Source organism: Nuphar pumila, chromosome 4, assembly GCF_984573655.1.
Source record: "Nuphar pumila chromosome 4, dmNupPumi1.hap1.1, whole genome shotgun sequence".
In the NCBI taxonomy this organism is placed as follows: domain Eukaryota; kingdom Viridiplantae; phylum Streptophyta; class Magnoliopsida; order Nymphaeales; family Nymphaeaceae; genus Nuphar; species Nuphar pumila.
The window spans coordinates 125,541,280-125,559,325 of record NC_143252.1 but is presented as its reverse complement, the minus strand read 5'-3'; the positions used below and the strand labels follow the sequence as shown (position 1 = coordinate 125,559,325).

Below are 18,046 nucleotides of genomic sequence, written 5' to 3'. Positions count from 1 at the left end.
TGACCCCAAGTGTGTAACTAGTTTGCATAATAAATTGATAATCTTATAAGTTAAAGAACTTATTGCAATTTGTGAGTACTCAAGGGGTACAATGAAAACTAAATTAATAATTAATGTTAATTTAAGGTGAAACAAGTTACACATATATTTAAAGTTATGCCTTGAAATATGGAGTGACCTATAATGGATTTTGCTCGTTGAGTGAGTTATCACCAACCTCATGGGCTAACGATTAACATATTATGGGTGAGATCCCGTATTTTGGTCACTGAGGGTGGACCAGTCCTCAACCACGGTGGCTTAGGAGATGAGAATTCTTTATAGAAGAGGTCCAACTATGTACGCTAGCGGTAGTACACTACAACTTTTTCAAGGAAACAAATTCTTGATGGAGGGTTCTGAACTCTTGGTTCCAGTGTAACCATGTGCACTTAGGGTTAATAAAATACTTCAAATACCTATGTTTGAAAATACACCCCCATGTAGACCGTGAGCCTATAGCATTCCACGTAATAGTGCCCCTTGGATATAATTAATTAATATTAGAACAAGTAATTGCATCATGTAAAGAGCAAAAGAGAAAGATAATAAAATATGTTCATGAATTTAGGATATGCATGTGTGTTGTCCTTCCTCTTAGTTAGAGGTAGAGTCAAGTCAAAGCCCATAGAGAGTTGGGAGTTTGGACTCCTATTGAGCTACAAACTTGGTTTGAGTCTATTTAGACTAGTGACCTATCCATGATCGCTATTGCGGAATGGGAGGTCATATTCGCACTGAGACATGCTGTTTGTCTCACTCCTGCTTATGTCCTCTTTTCCAAGTACTCACGGGTAGTCGGCATTGGTGGTGATGAATGTTGAGAACCTCGAATATCTCTAGAGCTGACTCGAGGACTCTTCTATTTTTTGGACCACTTTTATTGTTTTAGGTTACTGTTATGTGTCATGGGACTTGTCCTTTTTGTGTGGTTGAGATTGTCTTTGCTATTCTTTGATGTAAACAATTTTGTAAAAAAGATATACTTGTAGTTCACCTAATTTTTTGTATGTGAAGTTTTGAAATACATTAATGAAATATTTTAAATTCCGTTGTGCAATAAATTCTTAAATGTGAATAAAATTCATTTTAATCTTGATCCAAAGAAACCTTTATAGAAACAGTTCTTCCATTGTGTTCTCTTTTAAATTAAGGACTTCCACGTGTTTTGAATTTTGACATTTTGTAAATGAATATTTGTAGTTCATAAGATTTTGTAAATGGATTATACGTGGATGAACTTTTCTTTGAATAAAAAGAAAATGATTATTTGGTTTTGAATCTTGAGTTCAGTTCAGAGTTGAGAACGCTTTCTCTTAAAATTGATTTTTACAAACCAAGTTTCCATCTGTTGTATGTTTTCAATACTCCTTTTAAATATCATTAAAAAAAATTGGGTCAAATTTTGGGTCCCTGCTCAATCTGGGAGATACTTCTCTGCAGCCATCTCGGGTACTTGAAAAAAGAAGACGAATGAAGGATGGTCGACTGGTTACTTAGGTGTTAGTTCAGTGGACCAAAAGTGGTGTTGACAAGGTGACATGGGAAGATGAGAACCAGCTAGCAGCTCAATACTTAAAGTTCTCACTTTGAGGATAAGGCGAGTTTGAGAGGGGTGGATTGTTACAAACCACCCCAAGGTCATTACACCCCAAGATCCAATCTATAAGGCACCCCAGGAACCAGTCCAGAAGACTCCATAAAACTTCCCAACCTAGAGTCTCCTCTAGGTTAAAATCAGTGTCGTGAGAGGCGTACGCCTTAGTACCTGAAGCGTACGCCTCAGAGGCGAGGCGCATGCTCAAGGTACTGAGGCGTTGTTGTGATGCTCTTAAAGTAAATATAAAAAAAGTATACACGGGATTTACCATGGTTTAGGCAATTCAGAGATGCTACCATCGGCCTTCTCTTCGGCCTTCCATTCCTTGAGAGCCCACAAGGCGTAAATGATCATCAGCACCCCAAGAAAGTTTACCGACATACAACCAGTGTTGTGAGAGGCGTACGCCTCAGAGGCGAAGCGCAGGCTCAATGTCTCGCTTCGCCTCATCGCATTTAACAACCTTGGTTAAAATCGAAAGAGAGACTATCGAGGGAGGACTCTAGAGGTCAACCAGCCAAGAGTCCCATCTAGGCTGGGGCATCACCTTATATTATTACTCTTTTGCCCTTTATAAACTCTATAAATAGGTATACATAGCCTATATGTGTTTTAATGTAGTTTATTCAATGACTCTTCTACGCTTCATTCTTGATCTTGGTTCTTAACTTTTTGAGGGAACATATTTCTCCCTCACATCTTCTCCATCACCCTTCATCGACCCGGAATAAATGTTTTTTCTTCCTCCCTTATTGTCGAACCCCCTCCATCGCACGTCTCCTAAGGAGCTGCCAATCAGGAAAGATCTCTCTCTCTCTCTCTCTCTCTCTCTCTCTCCTATCACGTTGCTCGTATCTCCCTCATGGTGCGCGCCTCCCTCTTGAGTTTCACCTCACACCCAACATTGCACAGACTCCGCAAGATCGACCTCCCCGAGTTTGGGTCATGACACAACTCTTTGTTGAATGGTTTCAAATCCAGGTCAACCCGATCCATATCAGCTGAATCTGATAACAAGTTAGGATCTCGTTTAACGATAATTCAAGGTGAGTCGACTGTGGTTTCTCATCTAAGTTCTATGATCATCACCACGATTAGGGGTGTAACTAGGTTGGGTATACCCAACGTAACCTTGTCCTGAACCAATTATACCCGACCCAATTTTAATAGACTGATATGGGTTTGGGTTGGGTTCAAATTATAGTCCCATAATGCAAAGGGGTAAGGTTTGGATTTTACTTTTAACCTGATCTATAATCGAGTCTATAAGACTCAAACCAACCGAATTACACCCCTAACCACGATCAAAATGCACCATCCATTAAAGTCGTAGACATCAAACAACCATTTATTTATTTTTCCAGTAAAGATTCACCCAACACATTTTGACCTCATTTGTTTCATGCAACTTTCATGGGAAAGTGTTGAACATGCAATCGTGATGTAATCTTTTTATACCATGAATGAAACAGATTAAATGGACCTCAGTTTTTTACCACCAGCTACCACTTTTTGTGTGTAAATCCTTTCATATCACTCCCCTTATTAAAGCTTTCACATGAAAATGCTTAAAAGATTTTTTGGCGTGAAAAGCCTTGCATTAACACGGGAATGAAATAAACAAAGCCAAACAATTGAAAGCAAAGATTTACAATTTCGAAAATGTTTGCAGGACCATCTAATGGCTACCCGCAAATATGCATTAACACAGATGCAACTCTACTAAATAGTGGCTCGAATTCAGTCCCATCAAAAGCCTTGCTTCAAAGAAAGAATTACCCGCCTGTGGAACACCCGACAAATCTAGAATTTAATCTTCTATCTTCCGCTCTTAGTCAATTATTAGAATTGTCCAGAAATCTCGCCGAACTATATTTGTGAAACCTGAATCAATAGACCTTGGCTCGGAACCACAGAAACAATAAGAGTCAAGCTGCAGGCACACCAATTTGGTTTCCAAGATATTTAATGTTCAATTTGATGGCATAACAACTAAATGGCCTTTATGCACCGCTTGACAACAAAACTTCCAAGTAAATTCGCCGGCTTAGGCATTACATGACAAATATCATGTGAGAGTGCAGTTACTAACTTACTAGTATTTAGCAGCTCAAGCAACAAATTCAGAAATTTTGGAATCGTATTTAAAATCCCGATTTTTATGATTTACAATGTCTAAGCAAAACCATACTCAAGCAGTACACTGTACATTAAACCATGTAAGGACATTTTCTCACACCAGCTTAGCCACGGACCTTGCATATGCTACTGCAACCCTGCTGCAAACAGATAATCATGAGATCAGAGGCAGATTTCGAGATCAATGAGCAAGTTATGGGCATGAACATCGACTGAACGTTATGCAACATAAAGCACAGAAAACCATGCCTTGAGAAAGATAACGTTGCCTTGGCCTTTAGTATTAAAGCCTGGTCTGACCATGTTCATGCTTTTTACAACCCTGAGTGGGCAAATGATTCAAACACAAAAGTCAGTACATCTTAATGTGGAATCACTTGACCAGCCATAACATGTTCAGACAAGGTACTTTTGGCTGTAGTGACCTGTTGTTTGCATTTAACTGATTTGCATGCTCCCCAACCAGTGTCTATAGGTAGGGAAGCAATAAAAAAATTGGTTGGAGTTCCATCCCTGATGTGAACTGGATCCAGCCCACATTGTAAAATCCATGCAATTTGGGTGGTATTTAGAACAGATATTTGGGCTCAATTTTGAAACAAAAATATGATTAGGTCCAGGTTGGAATCCAATCTAACCCATCATGTTTTACCCTTTCCATATGAATATCACCAGGTTTTACCCACTTTCAACAAATCCACTATCACCAGGGGCTCATAGTATAATCAGATCTGAGACTCCAGTATGAGATCAGAATAAAATCCAAATCCAAAACCAACCCCTGTTCAAAAAACAGATATAGTGTCAGGTCAAGTATGACCCAACCCATTTCTATCAACGTGAGAGATTACCTTTTCGCTGGGGCATGATTTCTGAGGACAAAATAAACTACATGCCTACTAGGAATATTTGAACTAGGAACACGAGTTCAAATAAAAAATATTCAACCCCTGAAAAGGTGACCATTTAAATCTCAGTGACCCAAAACTAAAGGCATAAGGAGAAAGAGATCTTTCAATTTATACTTATCAGATGTAGGCCAATAATGAAAATTACATCCTAGATTATTGGAGGGAAAAATACAGAATTTCCTCTACAAACTACACGTTTGTAGGAAGTTTTACAATCAAATGATCAAACATCTTGGAAATAGGTTTTCATCTATGTTACACGGACTCTTCTAACAGGGCACCACACCCGCGTCGCACCCACACCCAGGTGGGTGCAACACTTGGACACAGTTTCCTTTGTGTTAGGTGAAGTCAACCACACTGAGGTCCATTTCTATCCAAAAGTAGATTCAGTTAACCCTAATCAAGTCCATTTTATCTATATTATATATATATAAATACATAAATGCACACAAATACACGTAGTGTTAATTTAAAACTGTTAAAAATTATATATATATATATATATCCTCCCCACACCCAAGTTTTTTTAAAGTGCCGCATCTGCACCCACACCTATGTGACATAGGTTTTCATAGTTTATCTTCTCCCTTGCTACTGCATTTGTGGTGGTCAATTTCAGGGAAGCTATATTTAAAAATTTTCAAAGCACACCAAGATTTTTCATTTGGCTAAAACCCAGCAATATATCATGACAGTATCAGGGAATATTCACAGTATTAGCTAATAATTAAGGATGACACTCATACCTTAATCTCGCATCTCTATAGCTTGTTGAGGAAAATGAAAAAGAAATTAGGTGATGTAGACATATGAGCATATAGCTACTGAATCTTCAGAGACTGTCTCTTGTGGTGCCATGAAATGAGTTTATTAATGTATTCTTGCATGCAAACAGGTACATTCTTCATAAGAAATGCAGAAAAGGCCAGCACTGAGCCATCAATTTCCGCTTCCATTTGCTCATACACATAGAAAGCAGTAAATGTGAACACCAGACCTGAGCCAGTTTTGCAAGAAATTAGGCTTGGAAAATGCAATAACTTTTTGTATAAATATATAATGATTACATGTGAACACTTACCTGCTCCAACCAAAGTCGAGAAAGACAACAAGAAAAGGACTTTTAGAAAGTATAGAGAGCCCATGACCTGTCATATATTAACACAACACCCCATGATTCAAATGGAAAGAGTTCAGAGTTCAGAGTTCAGTATGAATTCATATAGGAAAAATATATAGCATGAATCATGATGTTATTGGTTTTACCTCTATAGTAGCCCAGCAAGCAAAATGAAGAAATCATCTATCTTTCTGTAGAAGATGAACATGACCATTTTTTCTAAATACTTTCTTGGTAAAGTTTTTGGTACCTACCGAGCATTGGACTCTACAATTCAATGGACACTTGATCATCATCTTGAGCTTAGAGTGCTTATTTGTCACTAAAAGATCAAATGTTCTTTGCAATTCCCTTTCAATTTCTAGACATCAAGACTCAAATGCCAAAGTGTTAACGACCCAAGATCCTGTTATATATATATATATATATATATATATATATATATATATATATATATATATATATATATATATAGTTCTGTATTTCTTTTGTATTGCTTGATAGGGGCATTTTTGTCTTTTCACACTACTTAAAGTTGTTTATTAGAAACAACTTTTATTCTCCTTTTCTATTTTTCTCTCTTTTTTTCTTTTTTATTCTCTTTTTTAGTGTCTTGGGGCCCCGCTCTTGGAGTCGTTGGGAGCTCCCCAACGACTAACGACTCTAAGAGTGGGGAGCTCCCAAGGTCTTCCACTCTCTTTTCTTGTATATAAATAGGGGTGTTCCTCCTTCATTTTGTAATATTCCTTTCTCTCATATTCTCAATAATATTTACTTTTTATTTTCCTTTTGAAATTATCCTTTTTTTGGATTTGTGTATGGACTTAAAGTGCTTGTTTACTCTCTTTGTTATTGTCCATTATTGGCCTTGTAAGTGTTCTACACTTTGTTATTTGTGATTTCACTTACTTCATTACATGGTATCAGAGTCGTTTGGGTTCTCTCGATCTTGGAAGCATTTATTATGGTGTTTAAAGATCGTGACAAAGGAGCTATCTCTTTCTTATCGTCATGGAGTATGAATCAAGAGTGGAGCTCTCTTTCAAGCTTAATGGATCAAACTACTTGATGTGGGCATCGGTCATAGAAAATCATCTTAGAGGTAAAAAACTTTGGGGTTTTGAGATGAGAACCTCTCTTGAACCATCACTAAAGCTCATCAAAATTGAAGGTGTCGAAAAAGCTCTCATTGGTGATGATCGTCTTAAAGCCATCATCAAACAAAGGTAGAAGATTGGGAAAGTAACCATGCCAAAATTTTAACATGATTTATGAACAATGTTGACATAAAAATATGTGCCAACAGTGTTAAATTTAGAAGAGTCAACGAAGCTTGGTTGTTTCTTAAGGTTATGTATACCCAAAAGAATCGTGCTAGACTATTTTTGTCAAGATAAAATTTGATCCACCAAGCAAGGTGACATGTATGTCCGTGACTATTTTAGTAATTTGTCCTCTCTTTGGGACGAATTAGCTTTTTTTGAGCCTAAATGGGTGGCTCTTGAAGATATTGAATTAAGACGAGAGCAAATTGAGAAATAACACTTTTTCAATTCCTTCATAGTCTAAGACTGAAATTTGAACAAGGGCTTCTCTTCTTCGTAGGACCAAAGTTATGCCTATTGAAGATGCTCTTGCAAAGGTATGTCAAGAAGAAACCCGTCATGGCATGACACTTAAGAATGATGATGTTTTCGTCATTACTAGGTTGAGTTCCAATGTAAAAACCTATAAGTCACCCCACTTTGTAAAACCTAATAACTATGGTAATAAGCCCAACTATAATAGTGGATATAGGAAGGGTGTCACTTGTCATCGTTGTAATGAACCGGGACATATTAGACCGGTATGTCCTAAGCTTAAAGGTAAAGTTTCTTCCGTTGGTGAAATCACACCTAAGAAGGAAAAACAAGCAAAAATGGAGGAGACATTAAAAAAATGCCTAACCAAATATCTGAGGCACTTCAACTCATGGTTGTCAATCGAGGAAGCAAGAGCGGGAAGCGAGGCACTTTCAAAATTTTAAGAAGCAGGAAGCATGGGACGACTTAGAAGCGAATCACGAACCGTCTCGGAAGCGACCTAGGAAGCGAACCGGAAGCGATCTAGGAAGAGAGGGAGAAGCGAAAAAAGAATAAATAAATAAAATGAAAAAAGAGGGAAGCGTGCTTCCCAAAAAAAGGGACGCTTCCCCATGCATTTTAGAAGCACGACATTTCGTGCTTCCGAAACGCGTATCGGGGAAGCGCGCTTCCTCTACTGTATAGGCGCTTCCAGTAACTCTGCTTCAACTACTTCTCAAATCATCCTCCACTACGGGTGTCGCCATTGCATCGTCCTCATCACCACTAGGTATGTGGATTCTTGATTCGGGTGCTTCCTTTTATATGAGACCGCATAAGAATATTCTTTCCAAAGTTTATTTTGATCCTTCTTTATCTTATGTTTCAACGGTCGATGAAACTTCTTTAAAAATAGAAAGTATTTGTGTCATGGGCCTATTTCCTTCAATGGGCCAGCGCGGCACGACGGTCCTTCCTCACCGCCGCAAGCCTACTCGTCAGCTCGCTTGCCGATCGCGGAAGCTTGAAATCAGAGTGCAAGAGAGCAAGAGAGAATAGAGGGAGAGAAATTGCAATCACAAGAAGCAATCACAACGAGGGTGAACAAAAGAAAGCTCAATGCATTTACTTCATTCACAATTTTGCCCGCAGGCTATTACAGTTCAAGTATACGGGCTGCCCCTTCGGGGTATTGATTCACTTGAACCGGGCAGCTTACATCAGACTCAACAAAAGCAAAACAGACTTTAAGCGCAACTGTACACTGTAAGTCGCAAGGGAACATGCTCCCCCCTTCAAATCATGCGCCGTCCTCGGCACCATCTGTTTCGTGGTAAGCCCTGACTTCAGTCGGGTAGCGGTTGTTCATTCGAAATGCAGGCTCTCACGTTGGTTCCGCTGTTTCCTCCCACTGCACCAAGTATTTCTTCGCTTGTCCCAAGTAGTTGACCTTGTGGCGAAGGATCTGACTGAGGTGCTTCTCGGCCCGTTGTGTTGCCGGGGCCCTCTGCATGATGGAGCGCGTTGTGACACATTGCGTTCTGGGTCTCCATCATCTGGATGGAACTGCTTGAGGTTGCACACGTGGAACACCGGGTGCACCTTGAAGTCTGGGGGCAACTCCAGCTTGTATGCCAGCTTGCCCACCTTCTTTGTGATGGTGAAGGGTCCCTCATATTTTCTGAGTAGTCCGCGGTGCCGCCCGCGGAAGATGCCTGTGCGACCAGGATATAACTTCACCAACAATTGGTCCCCAACTTGGAACCCTGTGGGCCGACAGTGTTTGTCCGCCCACTTCTTCATTCTCTTTGCCGCTTTGTGTAAGAATGTCTTCGCCAACTCATTTTGCTCGTGTCAGTCGCGAACAAACTGATAGGCGAATAATGGCTTTCCCTTTTCTTGTGTGGCAAGAGTGTGCGGGGTCAGTGGTTGCTGCCTCGTGGCTATCTCAAACGGACTGTGGCCTGAAGACTCGCTCTTCTGCAGATTATAACAAAACTGTGTCACATCAAGGAGCTTCACCCAATTTTTCTGATTGGCACTAACAAAGTGCCTAAGGTACTGCTCCAGTATCCCGTTGATACGCTCTGTCTGCCCAGCTGTCTACTCCAGTATCCCGTTGAAGCTTGTTGAAAACAACAACTCAGAGCCAAGTAGCTGAAATACTTCACGCTAGAACTTGCCCGTGAAGCGAGCATCGCGATCACTCACAATGCTCTTTGGTATACCCCAATGCTTCACCACATGCTTTACGAACAACTCTGCAGGGCACTCCTTGGAAGCTGGGATGAAGATGACATACTTTGAGAAACGATCCACCACAACCAAAATAGAACTGAGGCCCTCTACCTTCGGCAGACTAACAATAAAGTCCATGGAGATGCTATCCCAAGGACGTTCTCGAATTGGTAGAGGCTCAAGGAGACCGGCAACCTTCTGGTTTGTCCCCTTATCTTGCTGGCAGATGAGGCATGTCCGCACATACCCCTCAACGCCGTCTCTCATCTGCGACCAATAGTAGCCGCGCTCAAGGAGTGTTAAGGTCCGCTCCTGACCAGGATGGCCGACCCATAGTGTATCATGACACTCCTTAAGTAGCTCTCGGTGAAGGCTTCCCAACCGTGGTACAAAGATGCGTCCCCCTTTTGTTACGAGGAGGCCATCCTGTAGCCAAAATCGCTGAGTCTTCCCTGCCTGCGCCAGAGAAACAAGGTGTTGTGCGGTCGGATCCTGCTGCGTACCCTCGCGGATGCGGCTCAGCAATGCACCCTCCAAATGCACTTCAGAAGACTCCGCACGCGCAGCTGTCAGTTCAGCCCTACGGCTCAGGGCATCCACCACAACATTGGTCTTTCCAACCTTATACTCCAAGGCAAAGTCGAACTCAGCCAAAAACATCTGCCATCGAGTTTGTTTAGGCGTTAACTTCTTCTGCGTCTGAAAATAGCTCGTGGCCAAATTGTCCGTCTTGACGACGAACTCAGCACCCAAAAGGTAGTGTCGCCAGGTCCTGAGGCAATACACAATGGCGGTCATCTCACGTTCATGCACTGTGTAACGCCTCTCTGCATCTTTCAGCCTGCGACTCTCATATGCGATCGGATGACCATCTTGCATAATAACTCCGCCAATGGCAAAGTCTGAGGCATCCGTGTGGACTTCAAAGGGTCTCGAATGATCAGGCAGTCGCAGCACTGGCTCCCTCACTAAGGCTTTCTTCAAGCCATCGAAGGCATCTTGGCACGCTCCTGTCCAGAGCCATACCCGATTCTTCTTTAACAAATCTGTGAGGGGCGCAGCAATGAGGGAATAACCTTCGATGAAACGTCGATAATAGTTTGCCAAAGCGAGGAATGACCGCAATTCTGGCACTTTGCTTGGCGGAACCCATTCCTGGATGGCTCTTATCTTCTGCCCATCCATACACAGCACACCACGCCCCACAACGTGGCCAAGGAAGTTGATCTCCTCCTGCCCGAAGAGACACTTCTCTCGTTTGACACTGAGGTCATTCTCCTTCAGCACCTGAAACACTGTTCGCAAGTGCCCGACATGTTCCTCCATGTTACTGTTGTAGATCACGATATCATCCAGGTAGACTACTACAAACTTGTCTAAGTAAGGGTAGAAGATCTGGTTCATTAAAGTTGTGAACGTGGCTGGAGCATTTGTCAACCCGAATGGCAATACTAGAAATTCGTAAGCACCATAGCGGGTGACACAAGTTGTTTTCGGCTCATCACCTTCGGCAATCCTCACCTGTCAGTAACCCGATCGCAGATTTAGCTTGAAAAAGATACGAGCACTGCCTAGCTGATCGAACAAGTCCGCTATCAATGGCAATGGGTACTTGTTTTTCACCGTGACCTTGTTTAAAGCACGGTAATCCACACATAACTGTTTAGAGCCATCATGTTTCATCTGGAAAAGGACCAGAGCACCAAATGGGGCTTTTGATGGACGAACAATGCCTGCGTCGAACATCTCGTCTAGCTGCCTGCACAGCTCCTTCAGCTCAGCTGGCCCCATACGGTATGGAACCATTGCAGGAGGCTTCGCTCCTGGGGTCAACTCAATCTTGTGGTCGACCTCACGTCTTGGCAGAAGACGCTTTGGCAATTCCGGGGGCATCACCCCCCGAAACTCCTCCAATAATGGGGCTAGGGTCGGCGGCACTGCTGCTTCTACCTTCCCTTCATCTGCACGCACTGTAACTAAGAATGTTTGCTCCTCATGCTTGACACCCTTCTTCAATTGCATTGCCGATAACACGGAAGACTTGCCTTTCTGTGTAAGGCACTGCACTGTGTGTGACAGATCTGACCCCATGATCGTCAACGTGTTAAACTTTGGCAGCATCATAACATTCTGGCTTCGCAGAAACTCCATACCGAGCATCACCTTGAAATCGTCTAGGGGCACCATAGAGAAGTTGGCTTTGCCGACCCAACTCCCCACTTGAGTAGCCACATCTCTTGCTTCACCAAGGATGAGCTTAGCCTCAGAGTTTACTGTTTTGATAGTCCTCTACTTTGGCCAAGTTTCCAAGCCCAACCGCTCTGCCTCTTCCCGCGAGACAAAGTTGTGTGTGGCCCCCGAGTCTACCATTGCTGAAGTAGACTTTCCATTCATAATGACTTCTACGCACATAAGTTCCTTACTGACCTGCATGTTCTTAGCTGCGTAACTTCTAGCTGCGTTAATCGATCGCATGGCCCCCATCCTTGGTTGCATGGTCTCAGTGTCACTGCATTCAGTATCGCTGCATTCTTCCTGCGCAGCATTGGCTTGCCCGTCGTCCTTTACAAGGCGCTTTGGGCACTGCCTGGCGATATGTCTATCGCTGCAGAACCAACATGTCACAACCGCACCCTTGTTGTTGTTGTTATGCTTCGTGAAGTTTTTTTTCTTTTCGGATTGATGGCGTGTCGACGCCTCACCTTTATCATTGCGCTGCTCATCCTTCTTGCCTCCGTGGTCAAGCTTCTTCCCAACTTTGCTTGATGGGGTGAAAGACTTGCGCTAAGTGTCAACTAAGCGCTCAACCGCCACATATGCATCTTCCAAAATACGGGGGTTGCTCCTTTCCACTTCAGACTGTGCCCATGGCTGAAGCCCCACAATGAACCAGTTGAGCATGTCGTCTTCTAGCATGTTAGGTATCTCCAGCATAAGCTTCTGGAACGTTCTGACATAGTCTTGCAACAAACCAGTGTGTTTGAGCTCACGAACCATCTGATAAGCCTGCCTCTGCGCATTTCTTGGCATGAAGTAGTTGCGCAACTCCATTTTGAAGTCATCAAAGGTGTCTATCACACATTGACCCCTCTCCATGTCATTGCGCTTCTGCCTCCACCAAGCGATAGCATCCCCATCAAGTAAGGTCGTTGCAGCCTTAATCCTCAGATCTTCGAGGGTCACATTCTGGATATCCAAGTAGTCTTCTACTTTGAACAAGAAGTTCTCAATAGCCTTGTTGTCGCGAGAACCATTGAATTTTGCGGGTCTTGGCACATCAATCCTTGATGGTCTCTCACCATTTCCGCCATTTAGGGTCATCGTCCGCTGCAACGTGCGGTTCTTCAGTTGAAGCTCCCCTACTTCAGACTGCAAGTCGGCCACTGTAGTTGTCAACGAAGTGACCTGCTCCATTAATAAGGTTATCTGCTCTTGCAGGCTCGCTACCACATCATTCAGTCCATTGAATGGTTCACATGCGCGTGAAATCGCTTCATCATGCGAAGTCACCTCTTCCACCAACTTGTTAACAGTTGCAGCCAACTCTTCTTGGCCCCAAGGTGAACCCATCTCCTCAGCTTCAGCAACTGCCTTGCCTTTGGTGTTCCGCAAGTTTTGATAAGGCGCCACGATGTCTTGCTCACAAATCGCAGCCTGTCGGCGTGTCTGTCGACACCGACTCCGGAGTCCCTTCCCCAGCACGAGAACGGGCTCTGGTACCACTTGTCACGGGCCTATTTCCTTCAATGGGCCAGCGCGGCGCGACGGTCCTTCCTCACCGCCGCAAGCCTACTCGTCAGCTCGCTTGCCGATCGCGGAAGCTTGGAATCAGAGTGCAAGAAAGCAAGAGAGAATAAAGGGAGAGAAATTGCAATCACAAGAAGCAATCACAACGAGGGTGAACAAAAGAAAGTTCAACGCATTTACTTCATTCACAATTTTGCCCGCAGGCTATTACAGTTCAAGTATACGGGTTGCCCCTTCGGGGTATTGATTCACCTGAACCAGGCAGCTTACATCAGACTCAACAAAAGCAAAACAGACTCTAAGCGCAACTGTACACTGTAAGTCGCAAGGGAACAATTTGAACACTTGATTTAAAACATTCTCAATTTTTTTTTGTTCCAAAAATAAAGGAGGTTTCAAAATTAAGTTTAAATCTTTTTTCGGTTTCTCAAATTGCTGATCATGGTTACAAAATTTCTCTCACCCAAAGATTGCACCATGCAGGATCTCTAGTTAGGGAAGTTGATTAGGCAAGGCCATAGGAGGAGCGATCTTTATTTTATAAATTTTTTATCTCTTTCACCCAAGTCATTTTGTAAATGTCAAAAGTATTGATACTTGGCATAAAAGACTTAGACACCCTAACTTCTCAAAGATGTCTTTTTTTCCTTTTTTGGGAAATGCATGTAATGAAAAATACAACTTGTAAAAATTACATTTTTTGAAAAATGAAAACAATTTCTCTTTCCTCAAAGAACTTTTGTTTCTACACGGCTTTTTGAATTAATGCATTCGGATATGTGGGGCCCCTCACCAATCATATCAAAAAGAGACTATTCATATTATGTTATTTTTGTTGATGATTTTACTAGATACACATGAATCTATTTTCTTAATCATAAATCCGATGTGTTCTCTTTTTTTAAAGAATTTCATATAATGATTAAAAATCATTTCCTAAGCAACCTTTCTATTCTTAGATCAGATTCGGAAGGAAAATACATGTCTAATGATTTTCAAAATTACTTGAAACAAAATGAAAATTGTCATCAAATGTCGTGTCCTAAAACTCCGTAATAAAATGGGTTAGCGGAAAGAAAGCATAAACATATAATAGAAACCACTAGGACTTTTTTAATCTCCAAGGATGTTCCAATTTTTTTTGGGCCGAAGTCATTCTAACCTCAACTTAATTAATAGAACTCTTTCGTCCTCATTAAACAATGCTTCTCTGTTTGAAAAGCTTTTTAAAATGACTCCTGATTTTAAAAGACTAAGAATCTTTGGTTATACGTGTTATGTTCTTACTCATAAAAATGATAAACTATCACCAAAAGTTATTGAGTGTATTTTCTTAGGCTACGGAGAAAACAAAAAAAAAATACTGATGTTCTGATCTAATAAATAACAAACTTTATATTTCAAAAGATGTTACTTTTCTTTAAAATGAAAATGGGTTTTATATTAAAGAACCAAGAGAAAACATTGATTATTCATTTCTATTTGATTTATTACCACGAAATGATGAGTCTAACTCTAATGAGGTATTTGAATCTTTTGATAATGGCTCTAATAGTGAGCATTCTCTTAATGATAAGGATGTTGCTCAACATGAAAATATGAATGAACATATATCAAATAATACATGTGTATACTAGACACGGAGTGAAGGTAATCACCCATGTGCTCTTGACAAGTTCTCCCAAAACATACCTTTAGAAGAATCCCAACCTACAAAATCAAATCGTATATCTAGTGCATCAAGTAGATTTGTATCATATGACGCATTCTCTCAAAACTTTAAAGCATGTTTAATATCTCTTCACTCTTATTATGAACCATCTTATTATAATGATGCCAAACTGGGGTGTGCAGGTCGGGTGAAGGTAAGGTGCAGTTGGGACCGGAGGTGGCTAGGGCAGCCACCAAGTATGGTGGTGAGGGAGGAGAGGAAGAGGAAGGAAGTAGAGAAGTGAGAGGAGTGTAAGAGAGAGTGGGAGACAGAGCTGGTGAATGAGAAGGGAGAAGAAGGGGGCCTTATATAGGCTGGGGGAGGGGTTGTGGTGTTGCCACCCTCCAAGTGTTACATTATGTTACACTTGGTGAAGTTCATAAAACAAGAGGCCCAAAACAATGGGCTCCTCTTGTTTGACCTAAAATAGGCTTTGGGTCTTTGGGTTGGATCTTGATGATCCAACCCTAGATCCAGCTGACCCATCCAGTTCAGTTGACTAAACTGGTTGGGCAGCTACTTAGTTACACTAACTAAGTGAAAACTTAGTTAGTGTAACTAAGCCTAGTTATACTTAATTTATATATATACATTAATGCCCTCCCTTAATTCACAAAACCAGGTTGACTAACTCAGTCAACTAGAGAATGGACGAAAATGACCTTATTGGTCATACATGTCCTGCGATATTTACAAAAATGACCATTTTACCCTTGGCACATGTCGAGCACATTTCGAATGTGTTTTAACTCCAATTTCAATGAAATAAAAAACGTTCTTCGTTTTTCGATACAAATGCAACCAAGTGTCCAAAACTTATAAAATCGACCTTCAAAATTATGATTTTGCCCTTGAGGTTGTCGAGCATGTTTTGTGAGCTTACGAGCACCGATTTCGATGAAATTACTTGCATTCTTTTCAGAATTTCGATGTGGTCGCAACTGTGTATTCAAAAATCATAAAATAGGTTGCCAAAAATATTCATTACCTTAGATATTAATATTCAACAAAAATTGGGGTATTACATCCCATCTAAAGAAAAATTGTCCTCAAAGTTTGCTATACAAGTCTTAAACGAATAGTTCAAGGTACTTTTCACGTATATTGGATTCAAGCTCCCAAGTACATTCCTCTATTCCGTGATGTTGTTGTTAAAATGTAAAATGTAACATATATAATAATAATATAATATTATATTATTATTATAAATATTTTTTCCCTTTTTCTTTTTGATTTATTATCTAGTTCATTTTGAACTAAATATTATAATCTAGTCAAGTCCCAACTAGGACTTGACTAAGATATAGTCGTTGGACCTAGTCCAACGGCTATATTTAGAGCCGTTGGACTAGGTCCAACGACTCTCAAGGAGAGCTCTAAAGATTTATTATTTTAGTGTGTTCTTTCATTTTTACCCTTTTATGGGTTGTGTTTGAGGTGTCTCCAATAGACACTCTTTTGAAGGTTTCTTGTGCTTTTGTGGAAGACCACCATTTCATTACATGGTATCAAAACCTTGAAGACCTTTAGATCTTGAAGATTCTCATCTCGGTTTTTGTGCCTCCTTTGCAAAGAGTGATTTATCCTCTTGTTCGTGACTCAAGAAACCTTTTTTAAAAAAGGAAAAACCTTCGAAGGAAGCTTGGCTACGAAATTTTGTGATTGTACTCCTTCTTCTCCTCCCTTATCTTTCTCTTTCTCTCTTTTTCTTCTCTCATGTATTCTCTATTTTTCTCACCCTTGTAAAAGATGAATAACAATGATAAAATCACCATCATACCCATGAAATTAAATGACACCAACTATATCACGTGGGCTTCAATCATGAAGCACCACATTTGGTAAAAATGGTTGTGGGGTATAGTGGAGGATTCTTATTCGAAACCAAAACTAATTCTCACAAAAGTTAAGAATGACAAAGAAGTACCTCTCACGGATGGAGAGAAAAATAAGGCATTGGCGACCTATGAGAAAAAATAGAAAGAGTGGAGGATAGGGCATGCCAAAATTATGTCATGGCTAATTAATAGCGTTGACATTAAGAAATGCTCTAGCCTTGCTAAATTTGAGTATGCCGATAAAGCTTGAGAATATCTTAGAAATATGTATTCCCTTAAAGATATTGCACATGTGTGCAATTTGCAAGACAAAGTCTGGACGATGACTCAAAAGGACAAAACTATTAAGCAATATTACAATGAGTTATCCAAACTTTGGGAGGAATTGGCTTTTCTTGAGCCAAAATGACATTGTTTCAAAGATATTGAGCTTCGCCAAAAGCAACTCGATATAGAACATTTTTATCAATTTATAAACGATTTAAAACCGGAATTTGAGTCGACCAAATTGACTCTTTTACATCAAGAAAAGGTCCCTCTATCTTTGATACTATAGAGGAACTGACTATGGAGGAAAACAAACTTAAGAAGAATACTCTAAAACCTGAAGATGATTCCGTTCTAGCTGTGTCTAGATCGGGTAACTATGTGCGCACATATAGGCTACCTCATTTTGGTAGACAAAATGGTAATTTTGACAAAAGAAAAGTCATTTGCCATCATTGTCATGAGCCGGGGCACTATAGGCCTCAATATCCTAAGCTAAAAGAAAGAGAAGAAAAGAAAGTTGCACCTGTTGAATCAGAATCAAAAGATCAAGATGCATCGGTATCTATGGCTCAATTAGTGAAGATTTTTCAACCTCTTCAAAGAAGCATCCTCCTCAACTAGAGCAGTTGTTTCATCATTCTCCAATTCCGATAACTTTCCCTAGCTCCTTGACTCCGGTGCTTCTTTTCATATGACCCCAAATATTAATAGCTTATCTGAATGTCTTAAAAATAACTCAAGTGTGTTAAAAGTTTTCACAGTTGATGGTACCTCTCTTGAAATAGAAGGAATAGGAAATTTTGAAAAACTTTATAAAACAAAGAAATTTTTTATCCAAGAACTTAGATATATTTTTAAACTAAATTTA

The 18,046-nt window shown here is 40.7% G+C and overlaps 1 protein-coding gene across 3 annotated transcripts in view; it reads right to left on the bottom strand.

The window, feature by feature from the left end:
* Positions 1 to 3,678: 3,678 nt before the first annotated feature.
* Positions 3,679 to 18,046, bottom strand: part of LOC149840940 (3beta-hydroxysteroid-dehydrogenase/decarboxylase-like) — a 40,085-nt gene continuing 25,717 nt past the window's right edge. The window contains exons 11-13 of one of the 3 annotated variants that reach the window (XM_090003481.1): positions 5,774 to 5,840; positions 5,439 to 5,689; positions 3,679 to 3,918 (exon numbers count right to left, since the gene is read on the bottom strand). In XM_090003481.1, the coding sequence (XP_089859607.1) occupies positions 5,514 to 5,689; positions 5,774 to 5,840 (243 nt within the window). In that variant the 3' untranslated portion in view covers positions 3,679 to 3,918; positions 5,439 to 5,513. The remainder of the gene's footprint in view (positions 3,919 to 5,438; positions 5,690 to 5,773; positions 5,841 to 18,046) is intronic. The other 2 variants (XM_090003482.1, XM_090003483.1) reach the window with 2 other exon arrangements.